The sequence below is a fragment of the Rutilus rutilus genome (genome assembly GCF_951802725.1).
Source record: "Rutilus rutilus genome assembly, chromosome: 21".
Lineage (NCBI taxonomy): Eukaryota > Metazoa > Chordata > Actinopteri > Cypriniformes > Leuciscidae > Rutilus > Rutilus rutilus.
In genome coordinates this window covers 3,286,832-3,300,923 of record NC_140226.1, presented here as the reverse complement: position 1 = coordinate 3,300,923, position 14,092 = coordinate 3,286,832, and the positions used below count along the sequence as shown (strand labels likewise).

Here is a 14,092-nt window from a genome sequence, read left to right as displayed (position 1 = left end):
AAAGACCAAGGAGAAGTTGTTTTCATGGTGAAACCTCCAAACATTTGGTGTCTCTGAAAAGTCCTGAATGTGCTCTTTACAGGACACCCAGGTTGTGTCATGTGACATGTATGATGTCAGAGATATTCACTAAAATATAATGTCCACTACAGTGGACAAAAGTCTATTCTTGGGTCCCAGGAGGTTAAGTTGTTTAACGTCCACAGAATTGTTTATTTCAACGTCCCGCTTAACATTAAAGATTATAGTTTGTTTTCAATTGTTATCACCATTTTCTTTGACTCAAATAAAGGTACTATATGTGCTTAAAATCTTTGTACATTTTTTGCTCTTCTATCAGATTTGTTAGAGGAACTATGCCACACAGTTGTAATGCAAACTCATTAAGAACTATAAAGTTACATGTCCTTGAAAAGCCTATGAATAAAATTCAAACATATTCGTTATACAGGATTTATGTGTGCACAAAAGTAAATTCAAGAGGTCAATTTATTACGAAAGTGTGTAAGGCAAATAGGAAAAGAGACAATTAGCCATAAAGAATACAGAAATCCTCTCTCCTGGTCTATTGTGAAAGTTTATGTCAATACAGTATGTAAAATGATATTTTTCCACTAATCGATGACCCGCTTTACATTTAGTTTCTTTGTTTTGTACAGTTTGTAAAAATACTCTCTGAGCTTGGTCAAACATGTTCATAGGAATAATGAAAACATGAACAAATACCGCATTTTGAGAATTAAACGTCAGTCCTTCTACATGACACTGCTTGAGACTAAACAAATTACATTTATTTTAGGACATCTTTCTGGTCTATCTACGCTGTGGGATCGCAAGACACAATGAACGGACATGAAAAGTGAGTTATGCCGTTTTTCTGTTACCTATTCAACCATTACACTTCAAACTTTTCGAACTATTACACTTAAAACTCTGCATTTCACCGCACAGTCATAGATACACAGTTCTTTTGTGTTTGTCTCTAAACAACTGTTAAGTAAATGAACTACAGTTGATAAGTAGTAATTTTAAGTGAAAGGTGCAATGTTTCTGTCCATGCCAATACTTTGACACCAGTGTTTTAGGCGACTGTCTTTTAGGTTTGATCCAGAAAAAAGACGGTGTGTTTTATGTCTTAATATTTTGTTATATACATGCAGTTTTTGTTCACATCCGCAGAGTACCAAAATGTTTTAGTATATCGTAAATTTCAATAGTTAGCTAGCAAATGCAAGTGAACTGTTTATTACTGTGATAATTTACAGTTATATGTGAAACAAGCTCAGTCACATCAGAGGTGAATTGGAACAGTTATTGTCACGCATGTTTAACAGTGCTAGTGTTCTTGGCCTCATCAAAGTTCACACAAGGCACAACATTTTCACTGTGGTGCGTTTCATTCTTCCAAAGTTCCATTGCTTCAAAGTTTAATTGTAGCATGTAACAGTTTGGAGACTTTTTTTATTTTTATTTTTATGTTACTTTGATTTTGTGTGCACTTTTCCTGAAACAAACTGTTTTAGAAACTGTTAACCGTGTGTGTGTGTGTGTGTGTGTGTGTGTGTGTGTCTGTCTTCTTTACGCTTTGAAAAACAACTGTTTCCTCTAATCTGCTGTAATTTTAGTGAGCTCTAGGTGTTCTCGGCTTCTCTTTGTTTTAAATAAGACAATGCTCCCATGAATTTTGGGGTGGTATGTGGATATAGAATGCACAAGGAACTCTTAAATATTTAATCTAATAAAACATCTATGTAGTGTTTTTAAAAACACCGTAAAACAAAGGTATGAAGACATCTTTCTATCAGAGACCTTCACAATCTATTTGTAAAACAAAATACAGTGCATCAGAGTACAACGATTTACCAGCAAATTACTGTAATCACTTTTGTTTGAAGAAAAAAACTGGTTAATCTCACTAAGTGTGATGTTTTATGACTACTGAAGCGCCACTGCCTTGGGGGTCAGCCTCTCAATAACGCTCTGTTCCCCCGGTTCAGGCTCCAGTGGTCCCGGTTCAGCCTCTCCCACCTGTGCAACGGCCCGCTTCCATACATTCTCTTTCCACAAGAGACATCCGTACATAAATATGCCAATAATTTGCTAAAAGCAGTCCCAATTTGTTCCCAAAATTAGCAGATGTCCCCCGTGCACACACCGTACCTGAACAATGCGGCTCTCGTTCAATGCCTCGGGCTGAGTCAGGCTTTGATGGACCGAGGCTTGGTTACATCCTGAATCCACCAACGCCTGATAAGTACCCTGCTTTATCCTCACAGGTATTTGGTACAAGCCAGCTTGATCTGAGGCAGCTTGCGGGACGTCCATCACTGGACACCTAACAATAAAATGTCCCAAAACCCTGCAGTGCCAACAGACCGCCCCAACCCCCCAGTGTCAGGAAGTGGGTCAAGGGATTGGCATGGAGAGAGCGGGGGAAAAGGAGCTGATGTGGGCGCAGCTGCTATGAGCTGAGGCCAACCCGCTGAAGAAGGGCTCGTTTAGGTCCTCATAGACTCTGAGGTTCTGGACCGGTAGTTGCTGTGCTGCTATTTGCACCTCTCTCCTGAGGCGAATCGGCCAGTGGGTTTGAGGCCACTCACATGCTCCAACAGTCCCTCCAGGTCGTCCTGAGGACCCTTCTTCATGAGAGGCACGGGAGTGGGCGGGGCTGATGTAGAGGGTGCATTTTGGGTTTTTAATTCAACACAATCAAACAATTTTATGTTAAAATACTCAACAGATGTTTACTTCATCCCAATCACAAGCAATATAAACAGCATATATGGTTAATATTTTCTCTTTACCTTTGTTAGATCACATTTAAGAATTGCAACCTTGTGCGGGAACTCACTCTTGCACTCACACTCTCTCACACTTACACACAATCTCTCTCTCACACACACACACTTGGATATGTGGTTTACGGGGACTCTCCATAGGCGTAATGGTTTTTCTAATGTACAAACTATATAATCTATCCCCACTAACCCTACCCCTAAACCTGCCAATCACAGAAAACTTTTGGCCTTTTTGAATTTCAAAAAACACCATTTAGTATGTTTTTTAAGCCGTTTGGTTTATGAGGACACAGATGTCCTCATAAACCATGTTTACGTTGTAATACCCATGTCATTATACACATTTGTGTCCTCATAAACCATATACATGAACATAAACACACACACACACACACTAACAGCAGGCCCTGACAGGAGGAGGACAGAGTAAAGGTACACAGGACCTACAATTTCCACACTTTTATTAGACCCGGGTCCAGTGGACCCGAACATCCTGTGTGTAATATAAATGTGTAGGGGGGGTGTACAGTGTGTGGTCATTGAAAATGTGTTCTGATATACTGTATATTATTCACAGAAAATGAGCCAAGGCCAATGAGTCTGAATTCGAAAACATAAGTAATCGTATCATTTTTCTTTTGATAAAAAATGAAAACGGGTCCTACAGACCCGAACACCATAAGGGTTAAACAAAAAGGAACATAACCAAACTCGTGCTCTCTGCGCTCTCAACAGCTTCTCAGTGACAGTCCTCAACAGTTATTGCTTTCCTGCTTTCATCGGCGGTCACAGCACCAGCTCTTAGATTGATCTCTCTCCTCTCGCCGTATATCTACGCACTACACACTACACACCTTTGTTCTGCACCAGCATCTCAATGTCTCATTAAATCACTGTATGGTGATAATTTACAGCAATCAAAACTCCTCTGTAAACGACAGTGATCTGTGGCTCGTTGGATGGTGTTATGGGAGCCATACATTTCAGCATTAGCAAACTCACAAAGGTTTTTGTCATTTAAAATCAGTACAACTATGTGATCAACCATAACTAAAAATAATACAAAACTACTTAGTCAAACTAAATGGACATGCAAAATAAATGAAAAAGAAATACTGACAAAGCCTTGTGATAAAGTATTTAATGCAACCATTAAACTATATACATTAAACACATAACAGAATAATGTGTAGGCCTACACTTGATTACCAATTAGTTTTCTATGTGAATATATAGTAAACTGTAATTTATATCCTGTGATCAAAGCTGAATTTTCAGATCCTGATCCTCCAGAAATCATTCTAATATGATGATTTGAGCATTATCAATGTTGAACACAGTTGTGCTGCTTCATATTTCCGTGGAAACTGTGATACTTTTTCCAGGATTCTTTGATGAATAGAAAGTTCAGTGAACAGCCTTTATTTGCACTTATTAAATGTATGTACTAACATTATAAATGTCTTTACTGTCACTTTTGATCCATTTAATGCGTCCTCCTTGATGAATTAAAGTCTTAATTATTCATTTCTAATTATCTTACCATGCACATATGTTTGAATGCATTGCATTATTTCTACAAATAAGCATCAAAAACTCTTTCAACACTGATAAAAAAATAAAAAATCATAAATGTTTCTTGATCATCAAATCCTCATATTAGAGTGATTTCTGAAGGATCATGTGACACTGAAGACTGGAGTAATGATGCTGAAAATTCAGCTTTGATCACTGGAATAAATTACATTTTAATATATATTCACATAGAAAACAGTTTATTTTAAATGGTAATAATATTTCACATTATATTCTTTGGTGAGCACAAAAGACTCGTTGAAAGACATTAAAAAACCCTACTGACCCAATACAGCTTAATATTAGTAAGAGTGACACTTGTCTGGCCACGCCTTTGGTTCTTCTTATTGGTTCAGCTTCAGTGACATCACTACAGGTTAACTGAGCCCCGCCCACATTGGCACAAACTGACACAAATGCAAGAAGTGAGATCACAGGTTTACCGTAGACAGTAGGTTTACTCATTCCGGAGCAGAAGGAGGCGGTAATGTACATACAATACAAGCAGGATGACACCTGATGAAAGAAGAAGAAGAAGAAGAAGAAGAAGAAGAAGAAGAAGAAGAATGAAATATAACCAAAGAGTATAGAAGCCTAACTGCTAACAGCCTTTGATATAACTGCTCTAAACGTGTTCTTTCGTCAACAAACTCTTCTCCAGCATTAGATACTTTTCTTGCTGTAACTGTGAGAATGGCTGAACGAGATCAGAGGAGGTGAGGCTTGTGTTATTAGTATTTCCTTCAGAGGATGTTTTTTTTTTTTTTTTGCATTTTGAGAAGTCATTTATCCAATAATAAACTATTAAATGGATAATAAAATGAAAATGTTTTCGTTACTAACTCACCCTTGTGTTGTTCCAAACCTGTATGAGTTTCTTTCTTCTGTTGAACATAAAAGAAGATATTTTGAAGGCTGTTCGTAACCAGACAGTTTCTACTTCCCATTGACTTCCTTAGTATTTTTCTTTCCTACTATGGAAGTCAATGGGTGCCATCAACTGGTTACCAACAATTTTTTAAATATCTTCTTTTGTGTTCAACAGAAAAAAATAAACTAATTTAGGTTTAGAACAAATACAGTGAGAAAGTGGCGACAACATTTTCATTTTTGGGTGAACTATCTAAAAGGTCAGAGAGCAGAGGTTATGTTGGTTGCATCTGAATTAGGGTTTTAATTTTATCTGATGTTACTGTATGCAGAGATGGGCATAAATACACGGAAACGTATTTAACATACAAATACAAAATACTGTGTGGAAAAATTTATTTATTTAAATATACAGTATTTTGTATTTTGAAAATACACAAAATACATGTGAAATTGGCCATCCAGTGTGTAGGTCACAGTGAACGAAGAACCTACAGACCTACTGACTTTACATTCCTAGCCTCATCTCTTTCTTTCTTTCTTTCTTTCTTTCTTTCTTTCTTTCTTTCTTTCTTTCTGGCAATTACAAATAAACTTATGCAAAATAGCAGCCATTTATATACTTATTTCTGGTTACAATGTAGTCTATTACTTGTGGTGAACACTATTAAAACATTCATACTGTATGTAAAACTGTGAGAACCTTTTCTGCTATCTAGCAAAGAATATGGATGGGCGATATCCAAAATCTCAATTTTACTTCACAGTAACAATATCATGGTTCCACAATTCTCAATATCAGTTTTGATTCCTTGGCATAAACTGAATTTCAAACTCTTGAGTTTTGTTTTGTTGTTGCAGGTGTAGTCCAATGATTTTTAAGTAATTTTATATTTATTTTATGTAAAGTTTATTTGTTTTTATAAGTTTATTAAAATTAGAAAGTGTATCTAAAATTTTTAATTAGAATTAATTTAGATTCATTTGACACTATATACCCCTTTTTGATTATTATTAAAACTAAAAGCTGAAGATGTTTGTGGAGTATCATTCATCAGTGCTTCTTTTCCCACTCCAACATTACAATAATTCCTGCCCACTAAAAGCCGCACGGATAAATTTGCTTACCCCACAAATAGGCCCATCTATGTAAACGATTTAGGAAAAGTTCCATCAATTCACACTTTATATCATCGCTATGATATGTAGAGTCATATCACCCAGCCCTAACATGCAGTAATGCTTTACACACATTTGACAAGCTAGTTGATAAAAATCAAAAACCGGTCAAGACTGATTGGCTAACGCTATTTTCCCACTTGTCTGTGCTCTTTTATTCTTTCATGTTAACTGAAGTGAATAATGCACTATTTTAACTTTAATCAACAAGTAGAATTGATCATGACATTCTCACCTTATATAAAAAAAATTTGCAGACCCAATGTTGAGCTAGTGAATGTCTGAACTAGTTGATGATGCACAAAATCAATACCCTGATAAAGAGGTTGACTGGCAAAAAGTACTTCATGTATTTTGAAAATACAAAAATACTCATCTTAAATGTATTTAAATACAAATTACATTCGATTTTTTTCCAAAGGCTTTAAAATACAAAATAGTATTTTGCATTTCAAATACGTATTTTAAATACATGTATCTGAAATACTGCCCATCCCTGACTGTATGTAGAGTTTAAGATAAACTATAGCTTAACAATGTTTTAAATCAAAGCAATTTAGATTTTAAAGTTTCAAAAGTCAAAACCATGGTTCATTTGGGACTTTAACTATATTAACCATGGGTTTTTGGTTTTATTCAAAGACCATGGCTAATTTTCATAAGATCATTAAAGACCGTGTGGGGGTTTACTAATTGATCATAGTCTGTGCACTTTCACACCCCTCAACAATAGGGTTGTCACAATATATCGCACTAAAAAATGTATCAATATGTAGCCTATTGTGTATTAATGTATAAAACATTTTTTAGTGTCAGTACTACATTAAACTGCTATTTGTAATGTTGAATATAATGTATAATAAAGCAATGGGGGAATATTTGTGTGTCCTGATAATGCCAAATATCTGATGTTACCAGTAAAAAGTGTCCTACATTATTTTAAATATATCTAGTCAGTGACAGAGATCAAGCATATTCATCTACAATAATTCTGTGGTTTCAGCTTCAGAATCATGAATATTGTTATTCTGGTGTCTCTATTGTCCTGTGCTTTGGGTTTCAGCATCAAGTCCAAGCCTGTTCATTTACACACACAATGTAAAACCAAATTTAGCATTTTAATCAACAGTACATTTTTTGTTAACCTTTTATCATATATCTTGGAGTATCGCGAAGATATTGTATCGTGAGTTCAGTATCGTGATATGTGTCGAATTGTGACATGAGGGCATCGTTAATACACCCCTTAACAATCATTCCAGCCACTCACAATATAAATGCTAATAGCTCTGTTCTGCTGCTTCCCATTTACTTTCTTTCAATCACATTTCTTTATATCATATCTTTTCTCTCGAAGATCTGCTGACCGTAATATCGTGCACTGCTTGCGGTGCCACAAGCCTCAGGAGAACCTCCCCGTTCACCTGGCCAGGGTTTGCATGAGAACCGGCAGCACACCTGAAGAGCGAGTGGAGGAGGTTCAGAAGGCCAGGGCTTCCAGTCGAGAGTCGATCCTCAACAGCAGGACCTGGGATTACAGGCGTCTCCGTGAGATCCTGCCCGACACACACTCCCGGGCCGTCATGGTGAAGGAGCTTCTGCGCCGGGGTTTCTTCATCACGAACCAGCCTCAGGAGTCTGACACGGTCCTGGATCCTGACAGTGACTCGGACACGACCGATAGAGATCCTCCTTCAACCCAAACCTCTTCCGTGAGGATAAAGATGAAGGAGGCGGGTCTGTATGGCAAGTTCCCGGCGGATGCCAAGCTCCTGGTGGACTTTAAGAAGCACCTGATGAAGTCACTCAGGGTCTCCCACTGGCAGAGGAAGGTGAGATCTCTTCACCCGATTCACTGCACACGGTTTCCTTACAGAAAAAATTAAAATAAAAAAAACATTAAAAAATTAAAAAACGACCTCATTAAAAAACCGATTGCGAAATGCCGGCGTTTCCATTAATCGATGCAACAATTTTTTTTTTTTTTTAAGCCATTCCATAAATCATGGCAATGGATGCTGGGAGGATATCTCACCCACCGACAGGGTTTGAAATTAACTTTGTCACTCACCGGTCAATTTGGCTAATACATTAAGTTAGCAGCCATTCAGAAGTTCTACTAGCCCAAAAAACAAAAAGTTTCATATATATACAGTACTGTGCAAAAGTCTTAGGCATGTTTAATACCCCCCCCAAAAAATGTTTTTATTCTTTTTGCCATTAATTGTAATAATCCAGTGAGATTTGTGTATGCACAAGGAGTCTGACAACAGCCGGTATGATCTGATCTCACCATCATCGAGTCCGTCTGTGATTACATGAAGAAACAGAAGAAACTGAGACAGACTAAATCCAGAAGAACTGCGGGAACGTCTCCGAGATGCTTGAAGAAACCTTCCTGCAAAGCTACAGGACTGTGAAAAGCACTGGCACTTGTGTTAAAATGCTGTAAAGTGAGAAGGCTTTCAAAAATAAAATCACAAATTGAATTTATTTATGATTTAACTTCTATTAACTAATTCAAATCAATATATGGTGTAACGACCCTTTGCGTTTAAAACGGCTTTTGTCCAGGTACACTTGTGCATAGTTTTTCAGGTAGCTTTGCAGGAAGGTTTCTTCAAGCATCTCGGAGACGTTCCCGCAGTTCTTCTGGATTTAGTATTTGTGTGATCAGGTGCTGGTGTTCTCAGCGCCGCCCGTCAAAATAAAAGTCCCGCTTCCAACACATCGGCCTGTCAGAAAAACGTATCAGCCAATGCCGATATTTAAAAAATTCTAAATATCGGCCTATATATCGGCCATGGCGATATATCGGTCGACCACTAATTTCTGCTTCCAGCTCTTGATAAACTGTGGCATTTCTTTGAGGTTTAGAATCCATTATTCCGGTAATTTTTTTGTCTTTTATGAGTTTAATGAAGAAATCTGTCTGGTCTTCTGTCCTCCAAACACACCGCATCATCTACGTCAGCTGACCTGTAAATGCGCAAAAACTGTTTCCATTGCAGTTTTGTGAAATATTCCTTTTTCGAACTGCCTGAAAAACCACGTCATGCGAGCGCAAACTTTTTTTGAGATATATGGGAGTTTTTGCGAAATTGACGCATTTCCATTGGGCGTATTTTCAATTCACAATTTCAGTTTGCGCAATTTGAAGGGTAATGGAAATGCGTCTAATGTTCCGTAGCTCTTCTTTCTTTTAATGATCTTAATGCTGACACTTCTTTCTCACATCCTTCTTCACAGGTTGACAATGTGTCCCGTTTCCTCCGGTACGTGCAGCCCACCGCGCGTGAGCCGTCTCTGGACTTCTTGTCTAAGAGCACCGAGACCCGGGACTTTCTGACGGCCCTGCAGCGCACCCACATGGGCACAGCCACCTTCCATAGATACATCAAGAGCATTACATGGTTCCTGGAATACCTGACGACACGGCTGGATCTGTGCAGAACCGACCCAGAGCTCCGGTCCAAATGCCAGAGTTACACTGACATGCTGAAGACTGTATCCAAGACACATGACAAGACCTGGGATACGAGGTTACATGTTCATTTTGCATTGAGCTTTTTATTTATTTTACTAATGTTATACACTCACCTAAAGGATTATTAGGAACACCTGTTCAATTTCTCATTAATGCAATTATCTAATCAACCAATCACATGGCAGTTGCTTCAATGCATTTAGGGGTGTGGTCCTGGTCAAGACAATCTCCTGAACTCCAAACTAAATGTCAGAATGGGAAAGAAAGGTGATTTAAGCAATTTTGAGCGTGGCATGGTTGTTGGTGCCAGACGGGCCGGTCTGAGTATTTCACAATCTGCTCAGTTACTGGGATTTTCACGCACAACATTTCTAGGGTTTACAAAGAATGGTGTGAAAAGGGAAAAACATCCAGTATGTGGCAGTCCTGTGGGCGAAAATGCCTTGTTGATGCTAGAGGTCAGAGGAGAATGGGCCGACTGATTCAAGCTGATAGAAGAGCAACTTTGACTGAAATAACCACTCGTTACAACCGAGGTATGCAGCAAAGCATTTGTGAAGCCACAACACGCACAACCTTGAGGCGGATGGGCTACAACAGCAGATGACCCCACCGGGTACCACTCATCTCCACTACAAATAGGAAAAAAGAGGCTACAATTTGCACAAGCTCACCAAAATTGGACAGTTGAAGACTGGAAAAATGTTGCCTGGTCTGATGAGTCTCGATTTCTGTTGAGACATTCAGATGGTAGAGTCAGAATTTGGCGTAAACAGAATGAGAACATGGATCCATCATGCCTTGTTACCACTGTGCAGGCTGGTGGTGGTGGTGTAATGGTGTGGGGGATGTTTTCTTGGCACACTTTAGGCCCCTTAGTGCCAATTGGGCATCGTTTAAATGCCACGGCCTACCTGAGCATTGTTTCTGACCATGTCCATCCCTTTATGACCACCATGTACCCATCCTCTGATGGCTACTTCCAGCAGGATAATGTACCATGTCACAAAGCTCGAATCATTTCAAATTGGTTTCTTGAACATGACAATGAGTTCACTGTACTAAAATGGCCCCCACAGTCACCAGATCTCAACCCAATAGAGCATCTTTGGGATGTGGTGGAACGGGAGCTTCGTGCCCTGGATGTGCATCCCACAAATCTCCATCAACTGCAAGATGCTATCCTATCAATATGGGCCAACATTTCTAAAGAATGCTTTCAGCACCTTGTTGAATCAATGCCACGTAGAATTAAGGCAGTTCTGAAGGCGAAAGGGGGTCAAACACAGTATTAGTATGGTGTTCCTAATAATCCTTTAGGTGAGTGTAGATACATGCATGCGTATATACGTAGATAGATAGATAGATAGATAGATAGATAGATAGATAGATAGATAGATAGATAGATAGATAGATAGATACAATATCTATTTAAAAAACTGCGTTAGACTTAACTGGGAAGGGTCATAGCACTTGCATATTGTTGTCCTATTGTTAGTTTAACTGCTTCTATTGCTCTCCTCATTTGTAAGTCGCTTTGGATAAAAGCACCTTCTAAAATATTAAATGTAAATGTAATTAAAATAATATATTAACTAAAACATGCTATATCCTGTAATGATACAGATACACAAACAAAATTAACTAAAGCATTCAATCCCTATTTAAATAATACTAAGAACATAGGTTATGGTTGCTTCCTCACATAATCACAAGGGTGGTGTCTTTAATAACCTGTCTTGTTTGTTATGTTTAATCCAGTCACAGCCGCTTCAGTGAGAGAGCTCCCAGCATTAAAGATTGCCAGAGGATTTTGCAAGTTGCGAAGTCAGACTTTCTCAGGATCCACGGGGATCTGCTGACGGGCACAGCGGTCTCAAGCCCCGACAAGACGCTGTACCGCTATTACCTCCAGGCGCTCTTGGTCCTCCGGCACATGCAGCGTCCAGGAGCTGTGACAGGATTGACCGTAAGTTCATCTACTTTAACCCTTGTGCGTCAATTAAACAAAGTTACACATAGGTCCATATAGAGCAGCGGTCCCCAACCCTTTTTGTGCCACAGACCGGTTTAATATCAGACAATATTTTCACGGTATTTGCCTTTAAAGGTAGGGTAGGTAATCCTGTTCAGAAACACTTTTTTTTATACTGGGTGAAATGGTCCTTCCATCCTGAGAGTAGTCAATACATTATGTGTTCAGAAAAAGGAATGAAAAAAATCAGACCTCTGTAGCAGCTGCAGGACAGTAAAAACTCTGACCAATCGGTGCGAATGTAAAGAACCAATCAGATGCCTTCATGTCTCGTCCCCGCGCCCCACTGCGTGCGCTGCCCTGCGTGCACTCATCACATGTCACCGTTCCCGGAAATATTCAGCTCAAAGCACCTGCATGCAGTCAGCGAAGGCAAACAAGGCAAAAACTACTTCCTCGGACCCTGCCCGCACTCTTGAACGACCTCCTCTGCTTCGCCCTCAACCCCGGACCTGTCCTCGAACCGACGATGCGGTACTTGTCTCCGGACTCGGAGTGTACGTTAGTCTTCATTAGAGTCAACAATGTTTTCATCATGGAAACTCTTACATGCAAAACACTGTATATGTTATGAATCTTACACGAAATTCACCTTCATCACAGTGTAACTGATGGTAATGGAAAAACGTGTATCAATGCAACCTGTTTTTAGTTTTGCCTTATAAATATAGCTCGTTACCGAATGAAACTTTACCAGTATCGATATGCTTGCTTGATAGTGAGTACTAAAAGAAATCTTATTTGTTTATATTCATAGTGATAAAGTTAGGTATTTTATTACATGTGATTCTGACATGATGTCACTGTATGTACTGCGCTCCTTCCTCTCCACTCGTCTCAGGTAATAAATGCGTCTTCCAGCTGAGCCTGAGCGTTTGGCGTCGCGCGTTCATGTGTTTTGGGGGCGTGGCTTTGGAAGGAGCTCAGAAGGGAGGGGGTGGGAGTGAATGGAAATAATGAGCTGTGTTTATTGCAGATTAAAAGGTCTACAGTCACTCGATTTTTATATTTTCTTTTTCAGAGTACTTACATTTTAATTATGTATTGGTATATAAAGACAGTTTAAACAAATTTGGATTGTTTTTTCTTTTTAGAAAAATCCTACCTACCCTGCCTTTAAGGTGTGGCGGATAAATACAACAAAATAAAATGATACGACCGGCATAAAAACTGGGGTATTTTTAAAATATAATAATAAACATGAATCCAATGTGTAGGCCTACTCGCAACTTAATTAGCAGCGTCCTCGTAACATCGTGCCTAAAGACAACTGAGAAAGCCTGAACACAAACAAAATGCCCCCAAAAAGAAAAAAATCTCCATGTTTTCGGTGCTGATGCGTTTATGTAACATGTAAGGGTTGCCAATAAAGCACCTAAAAGCTGTCACAACGAACCGACAAAATTAATGATTATGAATATGTAAAATATAGCAGGAGACATTTTAATTGTTTACTAATAAACAAGTGTTTTCTGTGTCAGTGTCGGCTGCAAAGATGAAGTTGATGATGCTGACTCGCGATCTTCAGTGAATGCACCAGAGAGAAATGCACATTTCATACGGATTACACAAGCAGAGAACAGTCTGTTTTCTTTTCGTTTTGAATTGTTCTGTTCAAAAGTAGACATTTCAAGCTTTCTATATATGTCTCGGGTCTGTGAGGCGAGTAGGCTACCTTATACGCTGAGTTTCGGTTCATTTATGAGACAAGCTCCAGTTCACGCGCCGGCGCCTCCGTGTCGTGATTATCTCCGTGGCAAAATTATCAAAAAAACAAACCTGAAAAAAGACACAAAATCTCCATACGGTTGCACGAGGGTTAAGGAGTTTGTACTCAGGATATGCTGGACACGTTTGCAATATTAAACTAAACCTTTTCGATGTTCCCCAGGATGAGGACTGGGTGGAGCGGATCGCTCACGGTGGCAGGGTGGTGATCGGCGTAAGGAAGGAGAAAACTGCAAGCATACAAATAGCCTTGACACAGGAGGAGGAAGCTGTAAGTGTTAGCGTGATACAAACAGCAGATTGCGCAGCGCCAGTGTTTTACATTCAATAACTGTGGTGTTTCTCCAGTGTTTTCAGCTGTACTACAAGCAGATCAGGCCTGGGAACATCAGGCTCGAAACATTCTGCCAGGGGTTTTTC

The 14,092-nt window shown here is 39.0% G+C and overlaps 1 protein-coding gene across 3 annotated transcripts in view; it reads left to right on the top strand.

Annotated features, from left to right (window-relative positions):
* The first annotated feature begins 4,800 nt into the window (after nucleotides 1–4,800).
* Nucleotides 4,801–14,092, top strand: part of LOC311280920 (uncharacterized protein) — a 20,680-nt gene continuing 11,388 nt past the window's right edge. For 2 of the 3 annotated variants that reach the window (XM_084393450.1, XM_084393449.1), the window contains exons 1-6: nucleotides 4,845–5,089; nucleotides 7,780–8,254; nucleotides 9,672–9,964; nucleotides 11,671–11,878; nucleotides 13,836–13,943; nucleotides 14,021–14,092. The exon at nucleotides 14,021–14,092 is cut by the window's right edge and continues 62 nt beyond it. In XM_084393450.1, coding sequence (XP_084249576.1) covers nucleotides 5,067–5,089; nucleotides 7,780–8,254; nucleotides 9,672–9,964; nucleotides 11,671–11,878; nucleotides 13,836–13,943; nucleotides 14,021–14,092 — 1,179 coding nt within the window. In that variant the 5' untranslated portion in view covers nucleotides 4,845–5,066. Of the gene's footprint in view, nucleotides 5,090–7,779; nucleotides 8,255–9,671; nucleotides 9,965–11,670; nucleotides 11,879–13,835; nucleotides 13,944–14,020 lie in introns of all 3 variants that reach the window. The other variant, XM_084393448.1, reaches the window with a different exon arrangement.